This window comes from Crocodylus siamensis, chromosome 1 (genome assembly GCF_052110815.1).
Source record: "Crocodylus siamensis isolate JL-2025a chromosome 1, ASM5211081v1, whole genome shotgun sequence".
In the NCBI taxonomy this organism is placed as follows: domain Eukaryota; kingdom Metazoa; phylum Chordata; order Crocodylia; family Crocodylidae; genus Crocodylus; species Crocodylus siamensis.
The window spans coordinates 124,206,329-124,222,972 of record NC_143395.1 but is presented as its reverse complement, the minus strand read 5'-3'; the positions used below and the strand labels follow the sequence as shown (position 1 = coordinate 124,222,972).

The 16,644-nt window shown below is 44.5% G+C and overlaps 1 protein-coding gene across 5 annotated transcripts in view; it reads right to left on the bottom strand.

Annotated features, from left to right (window-relative positions):
* Positions 1-862, bottom strand: part of ZDHHC14 (zDHHC palmitoyltransferase 14) — a 173,172-nt gene extending 172,310 nt beyond the window's left edge. For 2 of the 5 annotated variants that reach the window (XM_090042004.1, XM_090041975.1), the window contains exon 1: positions 130-862. In XM_090042004.1, the coding sequence (XP_089898130.1) occupies positions 130-380 (251 nt within the window). In that variant the 5' untranslated portion in view covers positions 381-862. The remainder of the gene's footprint in view (positions 1-129) is intronic. The other 3 variants (XM_090041992.1, XM_090041967.1, XM_090041984.1) reach the window with 3 other exon arrangements.
* Between the last annotated feature and the right edge of the window lie 15,782 nt (positions 863-16,644).

Below are 16,644 nucleotides of genomic sequence, written 5' to 3'. Positions count from 1 at the left end.
CATGCAGGAGCCAGGCACAGCAGAGGGAAAACGAAACAACAGATCCTGCAACCTGGCCGGTTTCTTTCTAGGAAAATGAAACATGAGTGGGTGGTGGGAGGAGAAGCAGGTGGCTTTGGCGTCACTTACTCAAAGGCAAAAAAGAGTCCGCTGGTGACCACGATGAGGACCAGAGTCAGGTAGAAAACGCCGGTCTGCCGGGCCATCATGATGCGCCCGTTGCAGAAGAATTTGTTCCTGCCAGGGAACACCTCCCATTTCCTCTGGGGACCCGCCTGCTTCTTCTTGTGGGGCGACTCCATGGGCGAGGAGGAGCTGTGCGTGCTGATCTGGCTGTACTCGCAGTCTTTCATGGGCCCGCCGCCGCCGCCTGGACTCATCAAGGGGGCTGCAGGCGCGGGGGGCCGGGCCCCCGGGGCAGAGCTGGGGGACAAACACGGAGCAGCCCCCGCCCGAGTCGCCCTTCACGGCCGCCCAGCCCCGGCTGTCATCGCGGGCTGCCGCTGCCTTTCGCCTCCCAAGTTTCGCCCCGCGGGGCACGGCGGCCTCTAGGCGGCAGGGGCCGCGCGCCGACCCGGGCAGCAGCAGCAGCAGCAGCGGGGCGGCCCCGCCGCCACCTCCTCCCGCATCGCCGCCTCTGCCTCAGCGCCGCGGGCTGCGACTCCCGCGCCTCAGCGGCTCCCGCTGCGGCCGGCCCCGCATCCCACACGCGGGCGCCGGCGGGTGGCTCCGGTCCCAGCTCTCCGCACTCGGCAGCTCCAACAGCAGCTCCAGCTCCAGCCGCCTCTGCATCTTCCGCGGGCGGAGACCGCCCAACCCTCCACCCGACACGGCTGGGAGGTGCTAACGGTCGCCGCGTGCCGGGGGGCGGGGCCAACCACCAGCCCGACTCCCTCAGGCACCGCCTCTGCCCGGCCAGTAGGGCCCGCAATGCTTGCTGGGGGTTGTAGTCCCGTAGGTCTCTCTCCGAGTGTCCCCCTCACCCCGCCCAATGCCTGCCGGGAGTTGTAGTCCCGCGGGTCCGTCTCCCGGTGCTGTTCCTCGCGTGGTGCCTGCTGGGAATTGTAGTCCCGTGGGTCCGTCCCCTTTGTTGAGGTGGTGGGGACTGCAAGTCCCAGCAGGCTGCTGGAGGAAAAGGGAGTTTGGCCCCGCCCCCTTTCCCAGGCTTCGTCCTTTTTCAGCGCCGCGAGTGGCAGGGGTCTGATGCCCGCCTGGATTCTGCTTTGGCTAGGGGTCACTTTCACCCTAGGAGGGGCCACTGCCCTGTGACAGGGCTGGAGGGAGGCAGAGCACGTGCCCTTTGCTGCACCTCCTGTCCTTGTCCACCCTCCTTGCATCCCACGTGGGACCAAGCCCTGCCACTTGGTCCCTGCCAAACTGCCCTGAGGTGGTCCCATGGCCCTGTGTGGCTTATCAAGAGCCATAATCATTCCTTTTGCCCCATCCTGGCTACCCAAGCTGATCCCCAAAGCCAAGAAGTTTTGAGTCTGGCATCAATAGTATGTTCAGCAAGGTCAATCAGTGCCCCTCGTGCTCTAGCTACATAGAGGACAATGGCAGTGGCATACAAGGCATTACTCTTGCAGAGCTGAGGGTATCCACCATTGGCACAGAGAGAAGCTGCAACAATAGCCCCCCCCTTCTCCTCCTCCATGCCTTAGGGCCTTGTTACACAGTAATTTTGGGCGGCTCCTGGACGTCTTAATCCCGGGGTTGTCCTCACATTAGCATTCAGTATGTGGCTCAAAGTTATACCGCTCCAGGGCAGGATTCTCTCCTGATCTGCGCTACCCAAGTCCCGGACCATTAAGATGTGGCAACTCCCCACAGATGTGCTGCTCAAATTGAAGGTGTAGCTGCTCCTAATTTCAAGGTAGCACTAAGCCGACCAACATTTGTGCAACCTGCAGCGTAAGGTGCAACAAGACCCTTAGTTGCCAACACTGCACTTCCTACCTCACCACTCAGAAAGAAGTACAGGCATACCTCGGAGATATTGTGGGTTCGGTTCCAGACCACTGCAATAAAGCGAGTCACACGAATTTTTTGGTTTCCCAGTGCATATAAATGTTATGTTTACACTATACTGTAGTCTATTAAGTGTGCAATAGCATTATGTCTAAAAAAACAATGTACATACTTTAATTAAAAAATACTTTATTGCTAAAAAATGCTAATCATCATCTGAGCCTTCAGCGAGTCGTAATCTTTTTGCTGGTGGAGGGTCTTGCCTCGATGTTGATGGCTGCTGACTGATCAGGGTGGTGGTCGCTGAAGGTTGGGGTGGCTGTGGCAATTTCTTAAAATAAGACAACAATGAAGTTTGCGGCATCGATTGACTCTTCCTTTCACGAAAGATTGCTCTGTAGCATGTGATGCTGTTTGATAGCATTTTACCCACAGTAGAGCTTCTTTCAAAATTGGAGTCAATCCTCTCAAACCCTGCTGCTGCTTCATCAACTAAGTTTATGTAATATTCTAAATCCTTTGTTGTCATTTCAACAATGTTCACAGCATCTTCACCAGGAGTAGATTCCATCTCAAGAAACCACTTTCTTTGCTCATCCATAAGAAGCAACTCCTCATCCGTTAAAGTTTTATCATGAGATTGCAGCAATGCAGTCACATCTTCAGGCTCCACTTCTAATTCTAGTTCTCTTCCTATTTCCACGACATCTGCAGTTACTTCCTCCACTGAAGTCTTGAACCCCTCAAAGTCATCCATGAGGGTTGGAATCAATTTCTTCCAAACTCCTGTTAATGTTGATATTTTGACCTCCTCCCATGAATCACGAATGTTCTTAATGGCATCTAGAATGGTGAATCCTTTCCAGAAGGTTTTCAATTTACTTTGCCCAGATCCATCAGAGGAATCACTGTCTATGGCAGCTATAGCCTTACGAAATGTATTTCTTAAATAATAAGACTTGAAAGTCGAAATTACTCCTTGATCCACGGGCTGCAGAATGGATGTTGTGTTAGCAGGCATGAAAACAACATTAATCTCGTTGTACATCTCCATCAGAGCTCTTGGGTGACCAGGTGCATTGTCAATGAGCAGTAATATTTTGAAAGGAATCTTTTTTTCTGAGCAGTAGGTCTCAACAGTGGGCTTAAAATATTCAGTAAACCATGTTGTAAACAGATGTGCTGTCATCCAGGCTTTGTTGTTCCATTTATAGAGCACAGGCAGAGTAGATTTAGCATAATTCTTAAGGGCCCTAGGATTTTCGGAATGGTAAATGAGCACTGGCTTCAACTTAAAGTCACCAGCTGCATTAGCCCCTAACAAGAGAGTCAGCCTGTCCTTTGAAGCTTTGAAGCCAGGCATTGACTTCTCCTCTCTAGCTATGAAAGTCCTAGATGGCATCTTCTTCCAATATAAGGCTGTTTCGTCTACATTGAAAATCTGTTGTTTAGTGTAGCCACCTTCATCAATTATCTTAGCTAGATCTTCTGGATAACTTGCGGCAGCTTCTACATCAGCACTTGCTGCTTCACCTTGCACTTTTATGTTATGGAGACAGCTCCTTTCCTTAAACCTCATGAACCAACCTCTGCTAGCTTCAAACTTTTCTTCTGCAGCTTCCTCACCTCTCTCAGCCTTCACAGAATTGAAGAGAGTTAGGGCCTTGCTCTGGATTAGGCTTTGGCTTAAGGGAATGTTGTGGCTGGTTTGATCTTCTATCCAGACCACTAAAACTTTCTCCATATCAGCAATCAGGCTGTTTCGCTTTCTTATCATTCGTGTGTTCACTGGAGTAGCACTTTTAATTTTCTTCAAGAACTTTTCCTTTGCATTCACAACTTGGCTAACTGTTAGGCCGAAAGCTAGGCCTCTTGCACCAATCTCGGCTTTCGACATGCCTTCCTCACTAAACTTAATCATTTCTAGCTTTTGATTTAAAGTGAGAGATGTGCTACTCTTCCTTTCACTTGAACACTTAGAGGCCATTGTAGGATTATTAATTAGCCTAATTTCAATATTGTTGTGTCTCAGGGAATAGGGAGGCCCGAAGAGAGGGAGAGAGACGGGGAAACGGCCGGTCGGTGGAGCAGTCAGAACGCACACAACATTTATCGATTAAGTTCGCCGTCTTATATGGGCGCGGTTCGTGGCGCCCCAAAACAATTACAATAGTAACATCAAAGATCACAGATCACCATAACAAATATAATAATAATGAAAAAGTTTGAAATATTGCGAGAATTACCAAAACGTGACACAGAGACACGAAGTGAGCAAATGCTGTTGGAAAAATGGCGCTGATAGACTTGCTCGACGCAGGGTTGCCACAAACCTTCAATTTGTAAAAAACGCAATATCTGCAAAGCGCAATAAAGCAAAGCGCAATAAAACAAGGTGTGCCTGTATTATTACTATTCAAAGTATCAAGTGCTTCTCATGCTTCCTGCATGAGCACAGCATGAGTGCATGCAACCATTCACCTGGAGACACCATTTCTTGTGGGGCCTTGACAGACCTTTTTATTTGTCAGCAGACACACTGCTGGAGATCTCTCATGACTGGCTTGACAACATGAATGATTGTGTTGTAACATAATATAGCCTCTTGTGAGATGACAGGAATACCTCTGGGGCATGAGAGCAACGTTTCCTTGTCTACTCTACCTCTGCAAGTGGGGCTTGGAAATAGCCACACATGCACAAACATCTCGCCAAACAGTCTCTTAAGCTGCTGCCTTGTTCTGCAAAATCTGCTTGTTTTCATTTTTTTTTATGCATCTGATTGCAAAGAAAACCTCAAGAACATGGACCAAGAGAAGTAACTATGTGCACAGAGCCTGGAAAAATCACTGAGAAAGATGAATTTGTCTTAATGAATTGTTAACTCAGACACCTAAGGATGGTTATTTTAAGTGCCACCATTCTCATCTATTTTATGGAGAGGAGAAGAGAAGAGAAGACAAGAGAAGAGAAGGATGATCACAGGTCACTTGCTTTGTGTGTGATTTCTCATTGTCTTAACACAACTGCTAGGTAGTATGTGTGCAATATACAGAAGTATGCGACAAGCACCTTAAAAGCTACCGTGTGCCAGGAAAAGAAGAAGTGAGAAAAAAAGCACTGTCTGCCTTGGACTCCAGTGGTGGTAGGGAATTTGTTAAGTCAAATATCCTAGATAATCCTTGGAAGTGGACTTATGCCCCATGCTACAGAGGGAGGCCATAAATACATAACAAAGGTCCTTTACAATCTCATCTGTGGAGAAATTCCTTCTTGACCCCAAATATGGCAATTGATAGCACAGCTTGTTTCTTAAACACACAAACCCAAGTTACTTAGCAGAACCTGTGGGCAAACTCCAGCCTCATTTAGTGGGAGCCAAGCTCCAACTACAGGTCTCAGTGGAGCTCAGAAAGCAAACATAATTATATTCTAAACATTTGTACAATTGAATATGAATGGTATTTAATTTTGAGTACTCAGTATATTTTCTGGGATGAGGCTGGAAGAGCACCATTCCCTTTTCACACTCTGATTCATCTACAAGTTGCACTTTACACTACTGTTGGGATCCTTTTTCAAACATCATTTTAGAACTTAGCTACATTCCCTTTAAAAGCTTACCTTTAACATCTGGAAATTCTCCCAAAAAATGGTTTTCTACAATTCACCTTCCAAACAATTTAACCTAGTTCTTGGAGGCATTAGTCAAAGTTTTTTCACATTGTGAATGAAAATGGTGCAAAGCATTACAATGATTAAATCATAGATATTAGCAATAACATTGAACATTGGAAGTTAATGTACCACAATCATTTTCCTTTAAATTCTGTTCCTGCTTTTTATTCAGATGTCATGTGACAGCTGAACTTGTTGCACAGAAACATGTGGTTGGTGTACAGAAAATAATATCTTATCATTTTAGTGTGGGAGAAATGCTAATGGAAAGCTGAAAGCTGCTATCTATTACTTCATCTGCAGTGCAAAGGTGTCATAAGGGCAGGCCTTGAATATAAATCTGTGACCATGTCTCAACATATTGAAATTTCCTGATTCCTGTTTTACATATATCAAAGTATTTAAATGGATGGCACATTGTGACCCCTCTGGGCACAAGGTGCTGTGTGTGTTCCCAACATCCTATGCTGTAAAAGATAAACAAGTATCTTTTCACTTCCAGCTGGCAGTGGCATGATTATCATAGAATCATAGAAGTAGGGTCGGAAGGGACCCTGTAGACCTTCAAGTCCAACCCCCTGCCTGGGCAGGAGAAAAACTGGGCTCAAATGACTCCAGCCAGGTAGGCTTCAAGCCTCTTCTTAAAGACCCCCAGGGTAGAAGCCAGCACCACTTCCCTTGGAAGTTGGTTCCAGATCCTAGCCGCCCTAACTGTGAAGTAGTTCTTACGGATGTCTAATCTAAACCTACTCTCCAACAACTTACGACCATTATTCCTTGTTATGCCAGGGGGCACTAGGGGAAACAAGGTCTCTCTCAAACCCTTTTGGTCCCCCCTAGTGAGTTTATAGACATCACCAGGCCTCCCCTCAGCCTTCTCTTGTGAAGGCTGAACAGGTTCAGGCCCTGCAGTCTCTCATTGTAGGGTCTGCCCTGTTGTCCCCAGATCATGCGGGTGGCTCTCCTCTGGACCCTCTCAATGTTGTCCACATCCCTCCTGAAATGGGGTGCACAGAACTGGATGCAGTACTCCAGCTATGGCCTGGCCAGTGTCATGTAGAGGGGGAGGATCACCTCCTTGGCCCTGCTTGAGATGCACCTATGGATGCACGACAAGGTCCGGTTAGCCCTGGCGACCGTGACCTCGCATTGTCGGCCCATGTTCATCTTGGAGTCAATAATGACTCCAAGATCCCTTTCTGCCTTCGTGCTCTTCAAAAAGGGAGTTTCCCATCTTATAAGTGTACTGCTGGTTACTACTGCCCAAGTGCAGCACCCTGCACTTGTCAGTATTGAAATGCATCCTGTTTTTGTTAGCCCACCTCTGTAACTTATCCAGGTCTTGCTGCAGTCTTTCCCTCCATACTAACGTGCTCACCTCACCCCAAATTTTGGTATCAGCAGCAAATTTAAACAGGTTGCTTTTCACCCCGTTGTCCAAATCGATGATAAAGAGATTGAACAGTATGGGCCCAAGGACCAAGCCCACTTCTCCCCAGGTCGAATATGACCCATTCACCACCACCCTCTGAGTATGACCCTTCAGCCAATCTGCAGTCCATCTGACGGTGTAGGCATCAATGCCACAGTCGCCTAGTTTTTTAATGAGGATGGGGTGGGAGACGGTGTCAAAGGCCTTGCTGAAGTCCAGAAAGACTACATCCACGGCAACACCTGCATCCCATGCTTTTGTGACCTGATCATAAAAGGCAATCAGGTTGGTCTGACATGACCTGCCCCTAATGAAACCGTGCTGGTTGCCCTTGAGCATCATCCCTGAAGCCGGCCCATTGCAGATGTGCTCTTTGATGATCTTCTCAAAGAGTTTCCCTAGGATTGAGGTAAGACTGATGGGCCTATAGGTGCCCAGGTCCTCCCTCCTCCCTTTTTTAAAGATGGGGACCACATTGGCTATCTTCCAATCATCTGGCACCTGGCCAGAACACCATGAGCGCTTGTAAAGCCATGCCAAAGGCCCTGCAATAACCCCTGCTAGCTCCCTCAACACCCTGGAGTGGAGAGCATCTGGAGCCACTGATTTGAACACGTCCAGCCCCTCCAGAAGCTCTCTAACCTGGTCCTCCCCAGCCGGAGGTCTGGAGGCGTTCCCCTCGAGTCCGTCTTGCATCACAGTGGGGAAGTCCCAGTCCCTGCACAAGAAAACAAAGGTGAAGAATTGGTTAAAGAGGTCTGTTTGCTCCTCTGGCGCAACCACCAGATTGCCCAGAGAATCTTGCAGGGGCCCCACATTTCCCAGTGCCTTCTTCATCCCCCCTATATATTTGAAAAAGGACTTTTATTATCTTTGATTTTGGACGCTAGTCCTAGCTCTATGTCTGCCTTAGCTTTCCTGACAGTACCCCTACAGGCCCGAGCAGAGGAGGTATACTTCTCTTTGGAGATAGCACCCCCATTCCACCAGTTGTATGCCGCCTTTTTGGCAATCAGGCATTCCCGGATGCCCTTGGTGAGCCAGAGGAGCTTTCGGGTATTCCTGCCCCCCTTGCTTCTTGTTGGGATGGTCACCCCTTGGGCCCTGAGTATCGTCTCCTTAAGGAACGACCACTCATCTTGGGCACTGAGTTCCCCTGCTCTCGAGAACCCCAGTGCCTCTCCCGCTAATCTCCACAAGTCATTGAAGTTGGCCCTCTTGAAGTCAAGGACTACTGCCTTGCTGCAGGCCCTTGATTCCCTGCATTGGATGGTGAATTCCAGCAAGTGATGATCGCTATCACCCAGGTGGTCAAGGACCTGGAGGCCCCTTACCAGGTCGTCGCCTGTGGCCAGGACCAGGTCCAACAGGGCATTTCCTCTGGTGGGACTGTGCACCTCCTGAATTAAGTGGAGGTCCTGTATCTCGGCTAGGAACCTCCTGGAACAGTCTGACCTGGCTGACATTCCTCCCAGCAGATGTCTGGGTAATTTAAATCACCCACGGCAACTACATCCCTTGCCTTAAGTGCAAGCTGGCCCGAAAATTCCTGGTCCAACTCCTCCCCTTGGTTGGGGGATCTGTAGTAGACCACCACCGTTAGATCCTTCTCCCCACGGCCCCCTTGTAACTTGACCCAGAGCACTTCAGCTTGCCCCTCCTCTGACCCCGTTCTGCCAGCAGAGGATATGTATTGCTCTTTGACATAGAGCGCCACACCCCCACCTTTCCTTCCTTCTTTATTAGAATGGGGCAAATGGGGTAGCTGCCCCAGGTGATGATTTGGCAGGGAAGGGCAGAAAAAAATGGCAGCTGTTGCAGTTGCACAATCATGCCAGTGATGGCAGCAATCGAAATTTGCTACTGCCCGGTGTGTGTCAGCTGCCCCAGGCACCCACCTGTGTTGTTACCAGCATCCCAAGAATGAAGCTGTATGCACTGAATTTTTGTTGAGTTTGTTGAATTGAATTTGTTGACTTCATCAATGGGTGTGGGGAAAGGAAGGAAGTAGGATCTTTACCTACATGCCCTAGACACATTCTCCAAGTTTTCAAAACTAAATATTGAAAAACTTGTGTGATCGATACCAGCTCCTTCATGGTAGACTTTGTCCATAAGAAACAGATGGAGTGAATACCATAGAAAGTCATACTTTTGTTTCTATAAACAACTCGGCCTTGGTGAGGCTGCAGCTGGAGTACTGCGTCCAGTTTTGGGCTCCACAATTCAAAAAGGATGTGGAGAAGCTTGAGAGAGTCCAGAGGAGAGCCACGCGCATGATCAGAGGTCAGGAAAACAGATCTTACGATGACAGGCTGAGAGCCATGGGACTCTTTTGCCTGGAAAAGCGCAGGCTCAGGGGTGATCTGATGGCCACCTATAAGTTTATCAGGGGTGACCACCAGGATCTGGGGGAACATCTGTTCACCAGAGCGCCCCAAGGGATGACGAGGTCGAACGGTCACAAACTCCTGCAAGACCGTTTCAGGCTGAACATAAGGAAGAATTTCTTTACTGTCCGAGCCCCCAAGGTCTGGAACAGTCTGCCAGTGGAGGTGGTTCAAGCATCTACATTGAACACCTTCAAGAGTAAATTGGATGCTTATCTTGCTGGGATCCTATGACCCCAGCTGACTTCCTGCCCTTTGGGCAGGGGGCTGGACTCGATGATCTCCCGAGGTCCCTTCCAGCCCTAATGTCTCTGAAATCTATCTATGAAATCTATGAAACATCAGCAGCATTCATAGAATGCTAACTGGTTTATAAAATGCAGGGTTCTCCTGACCAAACTTTTTTTCCCCTTTTTTGCTTACTGTTGTTCAAAAATAACTTCCTCCACTCACTCTGCCAGTGTCACTTCAACTGTTTGGCCTCCACTGATCTCTCTTCAGTACTGTATTGGTACCCGTTAGAACTGGGTGATATTTTTCAGGCAAACAGTTTATTCACTGAATCATGCAGTTCTGTGTAAGTCAAAACTAGTGAGGAATTTGTGCTTAATTTGGCATAGTTTTTCATACATTGCAAATTCATAGAAACTGTTTATTTAAACTTTTTAACATAAACATTTAATTTTTATTTAGAAAAATAGTTTCAAAATGTGCCTATTTATTATAAAAACAATGAATAAAAAGATCCCTGAAAAAATGAAATGCTTCTGGATGACCAACATAGTTCAGTCATGCCAAAATTATTTGTCAATTTTTGTTTTGCCAAGAAAAACTAAGAAACCAGTTATTCACACAAACATGGTACCAGTAGCAAGAATGACCGATGTTATTAGCAACTTCATCATTAATTAGAGGGTAGCCACCTCTTCCAAAGATAGTTCTGTTTAACATTGTCAATGTAGTAACTCCCATAGGCTGGATAATAATGTGTTAAACAGTGCAAAAAAGTATTAAAATGTACACCAAGAAACAATCCTCAAGAAACCCAAAAAAAACAGCCAGAAGGTTTTTATTAGTATAATACAATACTATTAGATAGATCCAGAAAGCTATTCAGCCCTTCCTAATCCCTATGTTTTTGCAAAAGCAGTAGTCTAGCAATTTTTTTCTTACAGAATACTACACATTGCTTCCTTTATAATGGGCCAATTAAGTAAGCAGGAGGAAACAGAAAAACTTTCCTTCAGCAACCACTGGAAACTAAAACCAAGTTTTTATTTACATTTATCCTTTTCTTGTTAACATCATATCATGTCATATAATCTCATTGTGTTTTTTTCAATGTTGATCCACTAGAAACACAGTGGGTTTATATTTTAAAGGTCTGAAATGGATTAATGATTTAAAGCAGGCAGCATTTCTATAGTTTTCCATCCTGTAATTTTGAGTTCTCTGATTATGTGAACAGAAGTCAGAGCCCATGGATATTTCTGTCTAATCCAGCAGAATGAAAACAGAATTCTCCTTTAAAGCAAAAAACAAATCAAAACAGAGAGGCAATTAAAAGCTAAAGCTTTCCAAAATAACTAACCACTTCTTCCCAACAATTGCAACATTAAGACAACACAGAACTAGAATAATTATTACTACTAGTGTGTGGTTGTCATTACTGTAACATTTTAATCCCATTTAACTTTTCCTTTTATCCTAACTTCAAGAAAGGAAAAGAGAGCTTTACAGACTCTTAGGGGATACTAGCTAAGCAGAGCCCAGAGAACAAGAGCCCCATAAAAAGCAATCAAAATTAAAAGAATTATCAGTCTTCATTCTTGGAAAGCATAAGTAGATCACCAAGTGTAGTCATAAAGGAAATCTCCCCACTTCTATAGTACAATTTAGTATAGGACATCTCAAACAGTTAAGGACATAAGAATTTAAGAAGTGCCAGTCTGGGTCAGACCAATGCTTCATCTAGCCCAGATATAACATACTCAACCTATTTGGCTGAAGGGCTAGATGGGCAGCACCTGATCCCTCCACAGGCCACATCCAGCAGGGCCCCATCCAGCTGCACAGATCTGGGAGGAGGCAGCCCCAAACTGGCCCTGCTAGGGGGCCTGATCCAACCCTGAGGGGAAGGGCATGTGGCTCTGCCCGTAAGAGGAACGGAGCATGGCCCACTCTCAATGTGGCCAGGCAGGGCAGGGTTGGGGGCACCTGGCTTGGTCCCTCACCAGCATCACAAGGGAAAGGAGTGTGGCCCAGTCCCAACTTGGCTGGGCAGAGGGAAAGGGGACATGGCCCTGCATGGAAGGAGAAAAGGACATGGCCCAGCCTCACAGGGAGAAGGGGGCACAGCTTGACCCCAGACTGGACACATGGAAGGAAAGGGGTGTGGCCTGGCTCCGATTTGCCCATGTGGTAGGAGGGTCATGGCCCAGCGTGGGGCTTGGGATTTTGGCAGTGGAGAGGGGGCAGTGTTAATTGCTACTGCTTCCCCACTGCCAAATTTCCCATGGGGAGCTCTGCAGGCCAGATTCTAAGCCTCTGCAGACCACATTTGGCCCATGGGCCAGGGATTAAGCACCCCTGATTCATCTCACTATCTTTGACAGTGACAGAAGCAGATATTAGAGGAAGAACATTGAACTGGATAGAACAAGTGTGATCAGCCCCCCTATCCATTATCCTCCTTGGCATCTACCATTTTTGGTTTAGAGATGCCAGAGGAAGCATCTCCAACTGTTCCATCCAGCTATTAATAGATCTATCATCCATTAATTTGTTTAGACCCTTTTTCAACCTGGCTATGCTGTCTGCTTCCACCAACTCCTGTAGTAATGAATTCCACAAGTTAACTATGAGATGCATAAAAAAGTACTTCTCTTGTTAGTTTTAACCTGTCTCCTACTAATTTCAGTGTGTGCCCCCTAGTTCTAGTATTCTGGGACTTGGTGAACAGCAAGTTCCCTGTCTACTTGGTCAGCACTCTTCGTGATTTTATAGACGTCTGTCATATCCCCCCTCAGCCTTCTCCTTTCCAAACTGAAGGGTCCTAGTCGTTTTAATCTCTCCATGGCAACTACTCCATTACCCTCGATCATTTTGGTTGCCCTTCTCCATACTTTTTCCAAATCTGTTACACCATTTTTGAGATTTATAGACCAGAACTGCACATGGTATTCATGATGTTAGTGCACCATAGATATGTATTATGATACGATGATGTTCTCTGTTTTGTTTTCTATTCACTTCTTAATGATGTTCAACATTTTATTGGCTTTTTTGGACACTGCTGCACATTGAGCTGATGTGTTTAGAAAACGATCTACAGTGACTCCATTGAACAAATAATTTTATATTCGCTTTCCTACAATGTACTAGAACTAGAACCCCATTCTGTATATTTAGATGGTCTGTCTGCTCCCTATAGTAATTCCTAAATGTTTAATGAAGATCAGAAAACCATTTATGGAATTCTTTATTGTAGTTGCTAATAGTGCTCAGTCCTGACTTTCCTTCTCTTCTGTTCCTCAGTGAAATCCTTCTGAAAAAAAAAAACATTTTTCAATAGTGCATACATGATGTAAGAGTATTAACTTAGAGAAACAAACAAAAATAACAACAACAAATTACTAGGTCATCTGCTGTCTTGTTTTCTGCATTGCCTGGCTTTTAGAATATGAGAACTTTGACACTGAGCTTGTCTTTAACTGTTACATTCAGTACAATGCCAAATACATGGTACACTGCAAAATAAAAATAAAACACACATACTTATACTAATTTAAATAGAAACTATCAGATTTTTTAAAAATAAATTGACTACTTCAAACAACATACATTTTTTGTAGAATACTCTTTAGTAGTGGGTAAGGTTTTGAAACAAGCTCCTTTATATGGAGATCTCTACTTTTCTGCTGATGTTTAGAAGGGTCTTTTAGGGACAGGCTTGAATGACCTGAAGTACATGTTGGTTCATCTTCCTAAAACCTCTCTCTCTCTCTCTCTCTTTCTCTCTCTTTCTGTGCCTATCCTCCTGCTGTCTCTTCCTTTTTAGTTTCTGCTGTAACTCATAAAGTCTCTTGCCATACCAGTGGAATTATGAATGTGAACTCCCCAAGAAAAGCACATGAAAGGGATGTCTTCATGCTAACAGTAGAGAGCAAAACTCATTAAAAATTAATGAGTGAAAATACTCTTTTGATTATGATGGTGGATTGGATCAAACAAGCAACCACCAATCCTCAGCAGAATGTCCACAGCTGTCAATAGAATGTAGCTGCAAAATCAAGGATAAAATTGTTAGCTACATTTTTTTAGGGTGAAAAAAAACATTTAAAGAAAAACATTTTAAAATTTCCCATGAGGGTTCAGCACCTAGTTACTTCTGGGGCTGAAGTAACTCTAAGCCTCTGTCTGCCTCTTTAGGCACAGCTGATGGCTTAAAAATGGGACCTAGATCCTTTTACAATTTTTCTCTTATTACTTTATCCTCACAGTCAGCATCATTTACTGCGACGTTAATCACTTTTAGGACCACTGCTTTTTCTATCCTTTATTTCCTTTCTCCCTCTTCATCTTCCTTTTTTTCTTCCTCTCCTGCCTTTGTGTCTCTATTTTCCCCCAATTTTCCCTTTTTCTGTACCCTTTCCTGCAACAACCTCTAGCGTCCCCCTTGCGGGTTTTATTCCCACTGATTTCACCAAACTACCTGTTAAAACAATAATCAATGAGATGAATAATAAGTGTTCCATTTAATGTTTCTCCAAGTTATTGTTTTAAGCTGTCTATGTACTCAGGCAAACAATACCATCATGATTATGCTTGTTTTACATTTGTGAGGTTATTTTTTCAAATAACAGTGTCAGAAACATACTTTACTCAAATGAAAATTGACATTCCACAGAATCTGACTATTTAATACTCTTTGCATGTATAAAGGGACTAGATTCATGGGTCATACATTTGACAACACTGTACTAGAAATAAGAGCAAGTCGACTGTCAACAGAACACTGGCACTAGCCATACACATAATGATATTAAATACACCAAAAAAATAATATTTTTCTTTCTAATTTCTTCATTATAGTAATCTTTGTCTCTAATCCTGCAAATACTTTATGCATGTGCTTCACTACATACAAATGCTTTTGGATAAGCATATGTGTTTATATAGTCAGAGCGTTTGCTATTATTTATAATAATAGTTGATACAAAATGTTCAAATGGAAAACCATTTTCAAATTCACATTGTCTTTCTAATGTGAAGATCCAAATGAAATACTATTTTAAATATGGTTTCATGACAGCTGATTTCTAAACATTTTCTGTATTTCACATTGTAAAATATGTCCAAAACAGATCTGGTGAAAGTTATTTTTACTTTTTCCTATAAGATTGCACAGTTACTATTAACACAGTAGAGATCTTTCCATGATTTGAAAGCTTTTCCCCAGTTGGTATTTAGTAAATGCATAGGGTCAAATGGAACTATATGTATGAATAAAGCAAGAAAGATCCGGCTTAACCTCAAATATAATGAGTCATTAACTTTAATGAGTATAAAGGCTTACGAATATTAGCCTTTCACACTTAAGTAAAAGAATGAGTCCTCTCAGAGTTGGTTTATAGCAGACTCACCACATGCCCTAGGCCAGATCCAGACTGCAGGGCTTGTCACCAGCCAGATCCAACCCAGGGCACAGGATGGCAGTGTTGGAACTGGCATAGATGACAGTGGGGAGGATGGGACCAGAGACAGCAGGAGTGGTAAGACCAGTGGGAATGATAGTAGGGATGATGGTGATGGAAACAGCAGCAGCTGCAGTGGGGACAAAAGCAGGACTGGCCATGGTAGGGGAAGTGGTAGTGGGCCAAATGACCCCAGGGTGAGCAGGGTTGTGTCAGCATAGCCCTAGTTCACCCACTTGCTGCCAGACAGCCATATCTGCCAGGAACTGGGGGCCCTGCATTCTGCAGCAACCCTCTGGTCATGCCCCAGCTTCCAGTAGCCCACTGATTGACCAGCAGGATGGATGAAACATCTTCACAGGCCAAATCTGTCCCACAGATCATATGGTTGACAATCCTGTATGACACTAACATGGTAATATTCAGGTAGATCAACTCTGATGATTAAGTGGCTGCCTGTACCTTAACTACATCTTAAACTGATAAAATTGTAACTAAAGAGATAAAAAAAATTCTAAAATAAATTATTAATTCAATAACTGAGTATTAGTTATTATATTATAATTAATTATTAGTTATTAGATTATTAGTTAAAGGACTCTACTATGAATCCTGACTGCCTTTTCCTCTAGACCAATATGGTTACAACCTGGATACCTAATTCAATAACTGACTTTTATAGATTAGTCCTGGAGGTGGTATCAACTGACACATGAAATTTGATTAAAAGAAATTTAAGAACGGAATAGCAGCAGGAACACAACTGAAAAAACATCCATTGTCTGAACTGTAAATTAAATAAAATTGGGGAAACCTAGCTAATTCAAATCTGATATAAACAACCACAAACTTGTTAAAGGCAAAAGACTTGCTGTCTTGAATCAGGTCAGCATTCTTTGAATATAAAAGAATTTACCCAGTTCTGGCAGGATCAATTCAGGCAAAAAGATTTGTCATAGAGACTTTTAATTTCTAGAGTTCTAAGAATGACTTCAGTCCTCATCTTTATCTCCTGTAGCTATGGTCTTTTAAGAATTAAGCTAGAGAAGTAACATTAACAGCTATGTATATACTCCCATTTTATCTTTTTTAAGCTACGAACAGAATTCAACTTCCAGTAGCTTTGTTTGATGCTGCCATTGTGCACAGTATAAGAATGACTAAGTCCATTCTCTGTCAAATGAGCACATAAGACTACAGGCAGTCCTCGACTTACAACGTTTTGAGTTACAATGTTTCACACTTACATTTCTAAATTAACACCGTTTTAGCTTTCTGACATCAGTTTCGACTTTATAACGCTTGATCTGATGTGACACCATGACAGTGAACAATTCGCTGTGTCCCCCATCTCCCTGGAGAACATCTGTCCAAACTTCCTTGGACACTTTAAGACAAGGCTTCAAAAAAACCTGCAGCCAAGACTCTGAAAAGACTCCAGCCAAGAACCCGTCAAAAAGTCCAACCAAGAGCCCTTCAA